Source organism: Elephantulus edwardii, unplaced genomic scaffold, assembly GCF_000299155.1.
Source record: "Elephantulus edwardii isolate Elephantulus edwardi_28Jun2011 unplaced genomic scaffold, EleEdw1.0 scaffold00072, whole genome shotgun sequence".
Lineage (NCBI taxonomy): Eukaryota > Metazoa > Chordata > Mammalia > Macroscelidea > Macroscelididae > Elephantulus > Elephantulus edwardii.
The window spans coordinates 170,701-185,343 of record NW_006399822.1 but is presented as its reverse complement, the minus strand read 5'-3'; the positions used below and the strand labels follow the sequence as shown (position 1 = coordinate 185,343).

At 57.9% G+C, this 14,643-nt stretch overlaps 1 protein-coding gene across 1 annotated transcript in view; it reads right to left on the bottom strand.

Moving 5' to 3' along the window:
• Positions 1-2,225: 2,225 nt before the first annotated feature.
• CBFA2T3 (core-binding factor, runt domain, alpha subunit 2; translocated to, 3) overlaps positions 2,226-14,643 on the bottom strand; it is a 32,878-nt gene continuing 20,460 nt past the window's right edge. Inside the window, exons 8-16 of the mRNA XM_006888852.1 lie at positions 14,241-14,482; positions 13,749-13,838; positions 8,086-8,267; positions 6,966-7,216; positions 4,644-4,729; positions 4,076-4,265; positions 3,001-3,069; positions 2,710-2,900; positions 2,226-2,507 (exon numbers count right to left, since the gene is read on the bottom strand). Of these exons, the coding sequence (XP_006888914.1) occupies positions 2,226-2,507; positions 2,710-2,900; positions 3,001-3,069; positions 4,076-4,265; positions 4,644-4,729; positions 6,966-7,216; positions 8,086-8,267; positions 13,749-13,838; positions 14,241-14,482 (1,583 nt within the window). The remainder of the gene's footprint in view (positions 2,508-2,709; positions 2,901-3,000; positions 3,070-4,075; positions 4,266-4,643; positions 4,730-6,965; positions 7,217-8,085; positions 8,268-13,748; positions 13,839-14,240; positions 14,483-14,643) is intronic.

Sequence of the window (14,643 nt, the reverse complement as noted above, 5' to 3'; positions counted from 1 at the left end):
ATTTCAAGTCTGCCAACTGTATCACATACTTCAGTGTTTTTATTTGGCAAACATCTCTTCATTATCATCATCATCACCATCACCATGAATGTCATTATTTGGACCTCTGCAGACTATATACATTCACATTAACATACAGCATTGACTTCCTGCCTCTCGGCGGGGTCTCCCAGAACCCCGGGTCAGTAGCTGGGGTCATTCTCCATATTGCACTCTTTTCTGTGGAGCTCAGGCCAGCACCCCACCATTGGACTGTTGCTCTTCACCGAGCAGGAGTGGGGCCCTCTGGCACCTGTTACTGTGTTCCTCCTCAGAGTCACTGAAGGTGGCGACTGGGGTGAAGCGAGTGGGAAACTGGCACCAGAGGCCAGCCCAGTGCGGACAGGTGGGCACTAGTGAAGGCGCTGGGCTGAGGGAGGGTTATACACAGCTGACCCAAGGTTCTTGGGATCTGATCTGAGGTGAGGTGAGTGCAGGCTGTTTTGGTAATTCTTTTTCACTTCTGTTTCCCTGCAAACATCTGGAAGCAAGAAGCGGGGCCGTGAGTACAAGGGGGCTAGGGGGCTGAGTCAAGGAGGGCGGAGAGGTAGGAGGGGCCACCAGACTTGGTCGCTGTGGGCGCAGTAGCCATCACCTCATGCTCAGAAGAGCAGCCCAGAACCAACCCAAAAGATTGTCACAGTTTTGTCCTGGAATAGTGTGCTCTCAGGAGGAACACATTAGCACTTCATATTTTTTCACAAGTAGAAGAATCAAATGTGATGAATTCAGAGAGGGTGTGAGGACAGACAAAGGTATCTTCCTACACACACGTCGACTTGTGGCTAAGTGCTGGACAGATGCACAGACACATGTGCACACGAGTATGTGTGTGCACAGACACACAAGGTGCATGTACACACAGACATACGTGTGCACACACACACGTGCACACACACGTTTACACATAGGAACCCATGCGCACGGAGGGGGCCCGCAGGTATGCAGCTGGGTCGGGCTGCCACCATTCCCTCCATCTCCACCTGGTGAAGGTGGGGTCGCTTAGCACGAAGGACAGAAAAGGATGCTGCTTGTGGCAAATGCCTGAGGCCCCAATATCCCAACACCCCAAAAACAAAAATGAAAAATTGACATCCAAACAAACCCAAGAGTGGAATCAAACAGTGGGGGAAAACTATCCTTTGGCAGTGACCAAACCGTTTTGGATTTTGATTTCTTGCATTTGCTTTTTGGATTTCCTTTGGAGCAGAGGTGTGTCCGGCATCCTTGGCTGGCTAGCTAACAAGGTAGTTGACAGGTATGCTTCTGTTACTGTTTCTTTTTTTTTGGATTTCTACTTAAAGCCAAAGAGTTGACATTATTGAGAAAAAGGAAACAGAAACCAAAGCCTTGAGTCCGAGGCTGAGCCCTTTCTGGCTGCCCTGGCGAGTCAGTGCGAGCGTAGGCCGTGCGGTGACACAGCCCAGGATGGGCCTGGCTGGGAAGGAACAGCTTTCATTCCTCTTTTCAGTTCAGAGAGGGACCCCATGGTTTTCTTTGACCGTTTCTGAGTTGTTCTTTCACCAACAGAACAAAATAAAAAAAGAAAAAAAGTCTTTGCTGAAAATACAAACTACAAACGAACTGGAGTCTTTCCTTCTTCATTAAAAAGAGTACGTGAAATTCACAAAGGGGGTGATGGGAGCGCGAGAGAGGCAAGGTGGAGACCGGGCAGACTGAGAGGACGGCCAGGGGCTGAGGTGCCGCAGTGGGCGGTGCAGCTAGCTGGCCTGTGGTGTGGCTCACTGGCCCCAGCCTGTGGTGTGGCTCACTGGCCCCAGCCTGTGGTGTGGCTCTCTGGCCGGGCTGTGTTGGGCGATGTGGCTCTCTGGCCCCGGCCTGTGGTGGGCGGTGTGACTCGCTGGCCCCGGCCTGTGGTGTGGCTCACTGGCCCCGGCCTGTGGTGTGGCTCTCTGGCCCCGGCCTGTGGTGGGCGGTGTGGCTCGCTGGCCCCTTCCCAGTTGAGGTTTCTAAGGATGCTCGCGCAGGGAGCAGTGTCAGGAGTGCTGATGAGTCAGGTAGGTGGATAGGTTGCATTGGACACAGCTCTGTTGGTGTCTCTTTTGGAGAAGCAATAGCAGCAGTGGCTCCATCAGACAGGCTCCCTGGTGCCGGCTGGTTGGCACGGTGTCCAGCGGGCCGGGAGAGGCCAGCAAGGCCCGGCGTCCATTGGCCAGGTGTCAGGGTCAGCGGGGTGCAGCGTCAAGTGGGCCAGGCGGGCCCGGGGAGCCAGGCCGTGAGGGTGCTGCGGAGCCAGCCTCACTGGGGCTGGCCGAGCCCAGGGGCAGCGCAGGGCCGGTGGGGTTGTCGGGCTGGCCGGTGCCCGTGGCCGCGGAGCCCTGCAGACCCTGGCCACACACGTGGTGATGCTTCTCCCAGTCCTTGTGCTGACAGAAGGAGCCGCAGTAGCGCGCGGCGTTGCAGCCACTGCACGTCTCACTGGCCTTCCGCCCACAGTTCCAGCAGCTCTGCGTGAGGGAGGGACGGGGAGGGACAGGTCAGGACCCTCTTCAGACCCCCCCACTTGCCTCCACAGGTGTGTCTGGGGCACATGGGGGCCTGTATTTCAGGCTTTGATCTTCGCTAGCTGCTTGGCCTGTTCAGTCCCTTTTCTCACACCTGCATCTGCTCGCTAGGCTTGAGGGCTGGCCAGGCCGTGGGGCGACCCACCTCGCTCGAGTCCTCCTGCTGGTTGATCACGGTCAGCGCGTCCTCGGAGGCCTGTCGCTTGGCCTCGGCCAGCGCCCGCTCCATCTTGGCGCGCTCGGTGCTGATGAGCTCGTGGGCCTTGCGCTCGGCGTCTGACACGGCCTTCTGCAGCTCGGACATGGCCTGACGCTTCACCTCGTTCACCGCCTCCTCTGCGGGGACCAGGGAGTCGGCGCCGCTCTCGGAGGAGGGACCTGGCCTTCCAGCCCCACCTCTGGGTGCCCCACCCCGGGGCACTCCACATCCACTCACCGGCTTTCTTCCACACCTCCTCCGGCATGTAGCCGGGCAGCGTCCTAGGCATGAACTCCCGGTGGGCTTCTGCAGCAGAGGGGCAGGGTCACCCACAGGTGGCCACGGGCTGGTTGACCTCTCACCCCACCTCTTGGATGTGGGCATGTTCCTCCCTGGGGGCTGGGGTCTCCTTGGCACTGAGGGGCAGAGACACTGACCAGTTGCCAGAGGAGGGGTCGGGGTGGTGGTCAGGAGCCCCGGGGCTGCGTGCCTGGGGACTCAGGGGCAGTGGGGCAGTAGGCTGCTCCCCTCTTGGCTTCCACATCAGTCCAGTGCACTGAGCCCCCTTCTTAACGATGGGGTCTCTGGTGGTCAGCACTTCACTGTCCAGTCCAGTGGTCCTCAGTGTGACCTACTGCTGAGAAACCAGCCACTGAAAACCCCAGGGAGGGAAGCTATCACAGACATGGGGTCATAATGTGTCACACATCACAGTGAGCAGGGTCCGGGCGAGACACGGGGTGAGGGGTACACATCATCACGGTGAGACACGGGGTGAGGGGTACACATCATCACGGTGAGACACAGGGTGAGGGGTACACATCATCACGGTGAGACACGAGATCAGGGGTACACATCATCACAGTGAGACACGGGGTGACTGGTACACATCACGGTGAGACACGGGGTGAGGGGTACACATCACGGTGAGACACGGGGTGGGGGGTACACATCATCATGGTGAGACACGAGGTGAGGGGTACACATCATCACGGTGACACACGAGGTCAGGGGTACACATCATCACGGTGAGACACGGGGTGAGTGGTACACATCACGGTGAGACACGGGGGGAGGGTGAGACACAAGGTGAGGGGTACACATCATTAGTGAGACATGGGGTCGGGCGAGACACGGGGTCTAGGATGCCACATGGTTTCATTGAGACCAGGTCACGGTGAGCCGGGGTCAGGTAAGCTGGGGCCTTTCGCTAGTAACATTTTGGGGGTCCCGTTTTCTGGCTCCGTCTGAGGTGGTCTGGCCCACACTGGACTACATCTCTCCCCCTCCCCCGTTCGGCAGTGGCCCTCACCTGTAGGAGGTCCCTCCACGGAGGTGCCGAGGGGGCGCACGGTGGACGGGGGCACCTTCTTGAGGTCCTCGGTGTCGCTGTAGCGCCGCAGCCAGTGGTTGAGCTCCTCGCGGTCGGCCTCCTGGCACCGGCGTAGGACGGTCAGCGAGCGCCGCGTCTTCTCCACCATGTCCATGATGCAGTTGAGGAGCTGCGGGCGGCACAGGCCAGGTGGGCGCGGGCTCCTGTGCGCTCGCTCTGCCCGCCCCACAGCGGCCAGCCAGAAGCGAAGGCGGCCGTGGAGACACACCTGCAGCACGTGACAGCCACCAGCGCGGGGTGGGATGAGGTGGTGTCAGGAGCGGCCCGCAGGTCGGGCTATGAGTGGGGTGGAGCCTGTGGGCGGGGCAGGAACGAGGGCGGCCAGCGCGTGGTGGGCGGGGCAGCGCTGATGGGGACACACCTGCAGCACGTGGCAGCCACTAGCACCAGGGCACGGGATGAGGCGGAGTCAGGGTCTATGAGCAGGTGCAGTTCCCAGGTTGGTGCCCCGCCCTAGCAGCCAGCTGGCCCCTCGCTGAACACTCACATTGTTGAGATGCTTCCACTCCTCAGCCCACTCGCGGTCTGTAAGCCTGTGGTCAATGATCTCCTCCTGTCGAGACCCGTGCACTGCTGGGAACGGGAGAAGGACTCTAAGACCAGGTGAACTGCGCTGCCCTGCTCACTGCCCCGCTCTCTGCCCCCACTGCGGACTGAGCACTTTCCAGAAGGTAGGTGTATGAGGAGCCAATAAGCACTGACGCCTGCCCAGTGCCCAGGAGGGTGCACAGACCGCCCCCTACCCCTGCTCAGAGCTCGGGGAGAGTGCAGAAAATTTCCTCATCCCTGGTCTAGTCTTGACCATCCCTCCAGCCTCCTTCCTTTTCTGTGTCTTCCCCATAGCTAAGCATCCTAGACCTCACTACTTCCTCAAAGTCTTCAGAGGTTTCAGGGTTATACCAGCCCCAGCCTGCCCTTCTCTGCTTCCTCTAAGTGAGTGGACTCCTACACATTCCTCAAAGCCCAGGCCACAGTGCCCTTCCAAGTCCTCAGAATCCCTTAGTTCTGTGTATCCGTTTGTTGGGTAACTGTAGTTTCTCTCTTTGAACTCCTGTCCCTCAGGCTATGTCCACTTGAGGTTCAGGCCTGCATGTCCTGCTTACCACTCTGTCCTGGAGTGAGCGGTACCCACAGGACATGTGAAGCAGTATCTTTTGGATCATGCATTAGTCCAAGGGTAGTCACAGGCTTGATGTTAGATCCCCACATGACCTAGGACCCCTGGGCTCTCTGCACCTCAGCTTCCCTGCCCTGCCTCCCTTCTGGGCCCACAAGCACAGGGAGGTGTGGTGGTACAAGAACTCAAGCCTGTGAGGATCTTTATGGGTTGCTTCCTTGTAACCAATTCTCATGTCCAAATCTGTAATTATGCCCATTACACAGATGAGGAAACTGAGAGGCATTGTGGGATCCTTCAGTCCATAGTGGCCAGGTAGGAGGTGACAGAGTGAAGAGAACCTGGACCTTCAAGGAACCTTCAAAACAAACAAACAACCACAACAAACCACAAACAAACAAAAAACCCCACTGCAACAAAATATCAGGGATGCCCCACGAATGGATAATAGAACTAAAATCACTCAAAATAGGAGTGGGCAGAAATGCAGCCATGCAGGCTCCTCCAGGGGTGCTTTCTCCTGCTTGCTCTGGTCACCCCGTGTTGACAAGTGCTGAGTGGGCCTCTGAGCTGGCCATTGGTACCCACAGTGTGTTCCCTGGAGTGGGGTCTCTCAGCTGGTCATTGGTGTCTACAGGACACTCCCTAGAGTGGGACCTCTTGCTCCACCCGCCAGCCCCTGAGGACTTTCTGGTCCTCCATGCCTAACATGTCATCCACCCAGCTGCCAAGGCTGGGGTCCCTCAACATTCCCTCAACACCCTGCTCCCTTCCTGCTACTGTGGAGCGAGGGTCTGCACCAATCCCTCAACTCAAATAGAGGCTGGAGAGCCTGACAGCTGCTGCTTACTTTAGCATGAGAAGAAGCGGGTGGGATTAGCGCCTGGCTGACCAGGCTGCGGTGGCCCAGACACTCACCTGCTGCTTGCCCAGCCCACGCATGCTGCTTTTGGGTTGGGGTGGGGACACAAGCAATGCTGACCTTGCCTCAGGCGCCTGTCTGTCCCCTAATCACCTTCAGATTAGCTGTTCAGACCACCTCACCTGGATGCTGGGGGTCCTGGAACTTAGTAATTTTGTTCCCAATATAGAGGGAAGAGTGAGGGAAGGCCAGAGTCTGGCTAACGTGCCGAGAGGCTTGGACACATTTGAGGGGTTCTCTGGAATATTCCACATCTGAAATGTGAGTGTGCTAACAGTGCCAGCTCCCAGCTTGCACTGAGGGTGCAGTGTGGTGAGGTGGGGGCAGTGTGGTGAGGTGGGGCAGTGTGGTGAGGTGGGGCAGTGTGGTGGAAGGGGACAGTGTGGTGAGGTGGGGGCAGTGTGGTGGAAGGGGGCAGTGTGGTGAGGTGGGGGCAGTGTGGTGGAAGGGGGCAGTGTGGTGAGGTGGGGACAGTGTGGTGGAAGGGGGCAGTGTGGTGCCCCAATTGGTCAACAATAGCTGGGCCACCCACTCATCTCTGTAGCTTGCCCGTTCAAAGCCCACCAGGCTCCATCCACAAGAAAAGAGTGTTTGGGCCCATGCACAGAGCTAGGGGTCCACTGTATCTCAAATCCGTTTGCATCCCTAGGGGCTGAGCTGGACAGCCCCTCCCTTCTTGTCTATGTGGAGGGCAGGCTTGCACAGGCTCACCTGCAGTCATGCGCACACATGTACACAGGCACACACAGGTGTGCCTTCCTCCCACTCACCAATTTGCCGATGGCGCTCCCGCAGCTCCCGGGACTCAGGGTGGCGGTAGGCATCTCGGAAGTGGTGGGCCATAGCCATGTCCTCCAGGCGGTAGTGCTGGGGCGGAGGTGGGTTGGGGTGGGGCAGCCCATTGGGCTGGTGGCTAAACCCGTTGCTAGGGCTGTAGCGTTGGGCAGGGCTCAGCGTGCATGGCCGTTTGCTGAGGTGGTCAGGGTGCAGTGGGTCTCTGTCTGACCCGTTCTCTTTGGTCCTAGCCCAAAGAGCAGGTGTGGCCAGTGGACATAGGCCCATGAGTCCAGGTGGTAGAGGTGAGATGGAGACAGAGGTAGACCCAGAGGAAGAGCACATGGCGAAGAGAAAGGAAGGGCAGGCAGAGATACAAGAGGGGTGGGACGACAAGAGAAATGAGATCAATTCCATGGACCCGAATTCACTTCTCTCGGGGTCAGCCTCAGTCTACACTTGTCCCTGGTGTGTGGGCTCCTAGGCACAATGGTCAAGAAGCCTGACCCTCTGAGAGAATGCCAGTAACCAGAGACCAGCCACAGCAGAACAAGCCTCTCTAGGGACTTTGGACTCCTGGACAATTGGGGTCTACATCTGGAAAGAGGAGAAGCAGGGTAGCAATTCCCCTTAACTCCTCTTTGTTCTCCTAGGACATGCAGGAGGACAGATGAACCGCTAGGACACCTCAATTCAGCAACACTGGTGGTACTTATGTTAGTCCAGTCCAGCAAATAAGACTGAACTGTCATCCCACAGTTAGCTTCCCAGAAAATGCAACAGTGTCATGCAATCTCCCATAGACTGCAACAAAGTATCAACCTGCATCTCATCTCCGACAGAATGAAATATTACATAAACCCAATCTCCTCTCCCATAGAATGTAACCTATTGTCAGGCTGCATCTCACAGCCACCGTAAAATGCAACAAAGTATCAATCCAGAACTCATCTCCTGTAGAATGCAACAAATTATCAGCCACATCTCTTCCAACACTGCTCCAATCCACAGTCTGTCAACCCGAAATTGACTCTGGTTGAGGTCTGGTGCCCAATGGGATAGGGAGAATGCTCCTCATGCCCCTCCCTCACAAAGCAAACATCCAGGGTCCGGTACCTATCGGGGGTCCTCCTCTTGCCATTCTGGTTGACTTCGAGCAGGAGCTCTGAGGAGTCAACCGGGGAAGAGGCATTGGCATCCAGGAGGAGCTGCTCGTGCTGGGCCAGGTACTGGGCGGGTGTCTTCTTGGCCAGGCGGGCGCAGTAAAGAAGCTCACACTGCAGCAGGGGCAGGTTGGCCTGCAGGGTAGAGAGAGACTTGGATTGCTGCGAGGGGTGGGGGCATAGCCTGGTCTTGTCACTGCGTGGCCTCTTAGATCCGTCAGCTCTGACTACTCAGGGGATTGTAATGCTTGGGGTGGGGCGGGGGACTTGCTCAGGGGTGCAGTGGAGGCTGGAACCACATCTAGTCATCAAGCTGGATTAAATGAGGATGGGGAGGGGTGAGGATGCAGTGACTAGTATGTCCAGCCTGTACCCTGTTGTATGAAGGACCAAGCTGGGTTTGAGGGGGGAGAGCTGTGGTCCATTACACAGGCAGGACCACCTCTCCCAGAGGGGGGGGTCTCTAGCCCCTGGCCTAGAACAAGGCTTGAACCTGCACCCATGTGTCAGGTGACTCTTACCTGATCGCCTGACTGTGCCAGCTATGGTGGCACTCAACCCTCTGTTCATGGGCCCTACAACACAGCCCACCACGTATGGCTAAGGGCACATGACACGGAGGCGCTGTAGAGTGACCTGTCTGGGATGCACAGCGAGATTTTAACTCCCACTGCCAGCATTCTGCACTAACCACTGCACCATCTTACCTTTCTGCCCAGCTGGACCCTGGGGCCAGCGGCCTCCCAGCATGCACCGCTGGGTGCTTCCTGCCACCTCCCAGCATCTTCCCAGAGCTGAGAACACTGGCTGGAGGCCCAGCGGCAGGCAGGCCGCTTGGGAGAGCCAGCAGTTCCAAGTATTTGTAAATAAACAGTTTCCCAACTTTCTCATGGAGCACGGAGCCCCTTCTGCCTGCGCCCCCGTCAGTGCATCCACTTAGCCCATCAGGCGGCTGCTGCATTTTTTTGCCAGCTCTGTTTTTCCACTTAGATAGCTGAACGAGGGCCAGCCCACCATCTGCTGAACACGTTAGGAACTTGAGCTGGGAAATATGGACCCGGGGAGGTTTGAAGACGCCAAACATCCGCCCTTCCCTCCTTCCAGAGTGGCCGCCCTGGGCTGGGGAGGGGAGGGAGCCGTGTGGCCAGCATGGCAGAGAGGGACATGTCAGGCACCGGCTGGCTGCTGTCAGGGCAGTGAGAACATCTGGACTCCTGGCCAGCTGGGGCCAGCTGGGAGCCGGGCTGCAGGGCAGACTGGCTGGGCAGGCGGCATCTCCCTGCCTTGTAAAGGGTGTGGCTGGGAAGAGAGAGCTCTGGACTGGGACTATAAGGTTCCAGCACAGATTCCTCCCGAAAAGCAGCTTAGGACCCCAGGGCAGGCCCCACTGGAACCTTGGACAAGCCTGCCTTCCCACAGCCCGCAAACCGTGGCCCCGCATCTGAGTGGTGACTGGCATAGGGTCCAGAGCTTCTGTCCCCCCAGAACTTGGGCAGTGACAACTGCTTCTGCCCTGTGATGTCAACAGCAGCACCAGCTACCAACTGTCTGCCATTAACATGCTCAGTCCAAACAGACAGAAGTTCAAGTCCACCCAGAGGAGCCAAGGAAGCAAGGCCTGAGATGCGTCTGGAAGCCGAGCCAGCCCCACGGCCACAGCCCTGCTCTGACACACCTGGATGCCAGGTGTTGAGTCCATTCCAGGCAGCTGAGCTGGGCAAGCTCTGCCTCCTGGTGGCTGTGTGACCTCGGGGGTCCGCTGCTTGCCACCATTAGCTGCCTGTGGACTAAGCTCACTGGTTCTACACTCTGAAGCAGAAATAATCATTATGTGAAACCTTTATCAAGGCCAAGACCCAGTGTTGTAAGTGGCCTGGCTTAACCTTCTGGCCACAGTCACGTGATTCTTCCAGAAGGGTTGTTGGAACCACAAGGATGCAAGCCCCATGGGGGTCGGTGGTACATGGTGAATTCTTGCCAGTTTATCTGCAGTGGATGTAAGTGGGTGAGGATGTGGGTTGGTGGGACAGTGGGGCAACCCTCTTGGACAGGTCAGCCCTCCTGGTGGGTCAGTGCTCCTAGTCTGTCAGGCCTCCTGGACAGGTCAGCCCTCCTGGATGGGTCAGGCCTCCTGGACAGGTCAGCTCTCCTGGATGGGTCAGGCCTCCTGGACAGGTCAGCTCTCCTGGATGGGTCAGGCCTTCTGGACAGGTCAGCTCTCCAGTCTTGCAATGGCTTCCTTCACGGGTCTGGGCTCTAAATTGGGAGTGGCCCCACAGACGGAGAAGGCCACGGACACTCTATAGCAGACACTAAGGCCAGGGTGCCCCAGGACCAGAGGTGGCACCAGCTGGCATCCAGTAAACAAACCTTGAAATGGAGCTGGCTGTCACCATCTTTTATTTTTGTTTTTTATTTTTGAACCTCCTGGCGTGCGCCCAGCAGCTCCATGTCTGGGAGATGCACTGGATCCTGTGACATCCCGGGGGCCCTGAGGGTCATGGCCTTAGCCCTGGGTTCTGGGCAGAAAGGAGCCGGGCTTCCTCTGTTGGGTCTGAATTATCACACTTGGTGATGCGATCCACAAGCTCCCTGAGCGTTGGGCCCCGGTGGGCAGGCGAGACGGAGGCAGTGCTGGACCAGGCAGCATTCCATCCGAGCCTCTGTGCAGGAGGGGCGGCCGGCGGGGGCTGGCTTTCTTGCCTCTGCTCCTGGACAAACAGGGGCAGGTGCTGCGCAGCCAGGACATCTGCTGCCCATAGCTGATCCGATGGAACTGGCCTGCCCCACCCCCACCCCGCGTCCTGTCCCCGAAGATGGGAGGCAGCAGCGTCAGCACTAAGTCAAAAGCAGCAGAGGGCTGCTCCTGATGAATTGCAAATGACTGCCAGATGGGCCCAAAGCCTCTCCAGAGAGTGGGTGGAGGTGACACTGGGGGGGAGCAGGGAGTGCTGGGCTAACGCTGTGGGGTTGGGGTGTCACTGCCAGGACACTGATGGTCAGCAGTGCCCACATGGCCTCTGTGGGGCTGTGGCTGGTGGTCAGTGGAGGGGAGGTCACCGGTCTTATCAGGGGTTCCTCTTCAGAAGCATCTTTAAACTCCAGATGATGATGATGATGATAGTCCCCACAGCTGTGGGGGCCCACCTTTGAAGCTGTAGAAACTGAGGCACAGAGCAGTGGTCAGGGGCCCCTAGATGGTAAGGGGCAGGTCGGGCTCCAGGCTGAGTGGTGGGTCTGGTCTCTGTGAAGACGCCCTGGGAGGCAGGCCCAGCGGAGAGCCATCATGGTGACTCTGAGGGTGATGGCCGCAGTGGCTGGAGGCAGGGTGCTCAAGGGTGGCTCTCCGGTGCCCTTGGGCCCTGTCTGCAGAGCCACTCAAGGTTGAGGGTCCTGTGGCCACATGTGGCTCTCTTTTGGAAGGAGCTCTGGTTCTGTAACCCATAGAAAGCTGTGTTGCTGACCCAAACGTGGCATCTCTCTGGAGGTTCGAATCCACCAGCTGCTCCATGGAACACAGATGGACAGTCTCCTCCCTCAGAAAGCCGCTGGAGGGTTGGCTGTGAGTCGGCTCTGCTCCCGGGAGGTGACTGGGCCTCTCTCCCTCTCCAGGATGAGACCTTGTGGGGGACTCTGGTGAAGATGCCTTTGGCCACAGCAGGCCTGCGCCTGTCGTTGGGCGTGTGAATGCCGCAGTGTCTCGATAAAGTCTCACGTGCCTCAACAGGTGTGGGCTGGAGCCAGAGGTCCCGGTGCCCCACGAGCTCCTCAGTGCCCCTTTGGCCATCACTTATTGGATCACAAAATCCTGTCTGTGACAGCCTGCTGTCTGTCCATCCATCCGCCTGCCTCATCTCTTCCTCCTTGTCCCCTGCTCACGTGTTCCAGCATCGCTAGTCCCTTTGCTGTTCCAGGCACTGTCATGCCTCAGGGCCTTGACCCTTCCCACTATCATACCTGCAGTGTTCCCATGTCCCCCCATGTGCCCCCACATGATGCTGCATGACATGAGGGCTCAGGAGCCTGCCCCAGGGGTCAGCTTTGTCTGTTCAGCTCACACTGTCTCCAGAGCCAGCCCTGTTCCTGGTGTGGCGTGACCTAGTGTGACAGTCAACTCCGATCCATAGCGACCTTATAGGAAAGAGTAGAATGGCCCCACAGGATTGCCATGGTGGGCAAGGTGCAAAGCTGCTGACCGCAAGGTTGGCAGTTCAAGTCTACCGAGGGAGGATGCCAGTCCCCTCCCAGGTCACCAGGAGCAGTGGGCTTTAGCGTAAAGACAGGAAGCATGTGCGTCAGAGGCCTGTCCTTTCTCCACACCTATTCAGTCTGCATGCTGAGCAAATCCCTTGAGAAGGGGGCTCTATGAAGAAGAATGTGGCATTGGGATCAGAGGAGGACTCATCAATAACCTGCACTATTTGCACAAAAGCAAGAAGACTTAAAACATTTATCAAAGGAGGTGGAGACTACAGCACTCTATGTGGCTCACGTCTCAGCACCAAGAAAACAAAACCCCGCCCCAGCGGATGAGAGGCAGCACTGGAGAGCCTGCCAGCAACCTCATTTTACTGCTGGTCACAGGATCTGCGAGGGGCAGCCAGCTGTGGGGCCATCGCCACGGGCCATGGCCGCCGCTGCAAAGATGGGCCTGATCGAAACCGTGCTTTCTCAGCTGCTTTCTATGCATCTGGACAATGAATAGGGAAGACGAAGAATTGATGCCTTTGAATTGTGGTGTGGGCCAAGGGTCTGAATGTCTCACGGACAGCCAAGAGAACAGGTCTGCTTTGCAGAAAGTGCCGCCGTGGAGCTCCTGAGCCCAGGACAGTGAGGCTACATCCTAGGCTGGGGGCCTGCTGTCAGGAGGGGCCGTCCTTGGAGAGAGACATCATGCTGAGAAAGGAGGGGGGTGTCAGCCATGAGAGGAAGCCCCTCAACGGGACAGTGACTGAGCCTGGTGGGGACTGAGGGTGACCAGGATGGAGTGCCGCTCGGCTGTTCAGGCTAGCAGGCCTGGCCGGGTGGACGGCACCTCACTAACTAGACCACTTCTTTCAAATGAAATATCCGAAGACGTGCTTAGAAATGTTGTTAGGTGTCATCAAATTGACTACCACTCACAGCAACCCTACAAACACAAATCGGTGTGAATTAATGGGGGAGCCCCAGCTGTGTAACTGGGATGCCGCTAACCGAAGGGTCAGTTGTTCTCTGGGAGAAAGATGGGCAGCCTCCTCCCAGGAGGGTAGGTGGCTTTGGCGGCCTGGTGGAGGGCGACCAGGAGTCAGAATTGACTGATGGCAGAGATCTCTATGGGAACAGACGGACACATCCTTCCCCATGGAGCAGAGTAGATGTGAACCTCTGTTAGTTACAGCCCAGCACTTAGTGCACCGCGACACCAGCTTCCTTCACATGGATGAGAAATATCTGTCAAGTGAGTGGGTGAATTTGGACATGGACACAGAACTGAGTTGAGGTGCAGACGAGTCCTGGCCAGTTTAAAGCTTTGGACAGGGGAGTGTGTTCTGATTGCCCAGCTCCACTCCCAGCAGTCCCAGGCTCAGGGGCCCAGGCACCGAAGGATGGACGTTCTGCAGAGGGTCCACCTACCTTCAGAAAGGGGATGACAAATGGCCGCAGGGGGAAGTTGGTGGCCTCCTGGAGCTTGGAGTGAAATTCTTCGATGGTCAGCGTGGAGTTCTGGGCAGGGGACAAGCCAGGTCAGTACGGCTCAGGGCCTGAAGCACCCTTTGTCCTGGTCCCATTGGGGATGGCCGAGAGTGAGGTACAGACTAGCTGGGCCCACAGTAGTGTGAAGGGTGGTCCTCCCAGGCCCCTGACTCACCCTGAGCCCCAGCACCAGAATACATATCCATACTCCACTCTCTGAGCCCCCAACTCACTTCAAGTCCCCCACTCACCATAAGCCCCCACTCACCATGAGTCCACCACCTACCTCAAGCCCCCACTCACAAGTCACCCACCCTCCCCAAACCCCCATTTACCACGAGCTGTCACCCACTATAAGCCCCCACTCACCCTGAGCCCCCACTCACCCTGAGCCCACACCACCCCAAGCCCCCCTCCAAGCCCCCCACTCACCACGAGCCCCAACACCAGCGTGCGCACCCGCTCGCCGATCTCTGGGGAGATGTCGCTGCCGAACTGCTGCAGCGTGGTGAGGAAGCGCTTGAGTTTGCTGAGCTGCCGGGCGCCGCAGGCCGGGGGCAGGTGCTGAGTGGACAAGGAGGCCGTGGACGAGGTGGCCGGGCCATTGCTGAAGCCGCTGGGTGTGGACGGCGCACCGTTGATGCCTGTCGGCGAGTGGCTGCTGCCGCTCATCACTGTGGACCGAGAGCAGACATGAGGACAGGCAGCGGTGACAGCAGCGGTGACAATGACATTAGCTAGATGACCACCATGGCCAAGGGCAGTGACCACCACACTCAAGGACAGCGATGACCACCATGGCCAAGGGCGGTGACCACCACACTCAAGGACAGCG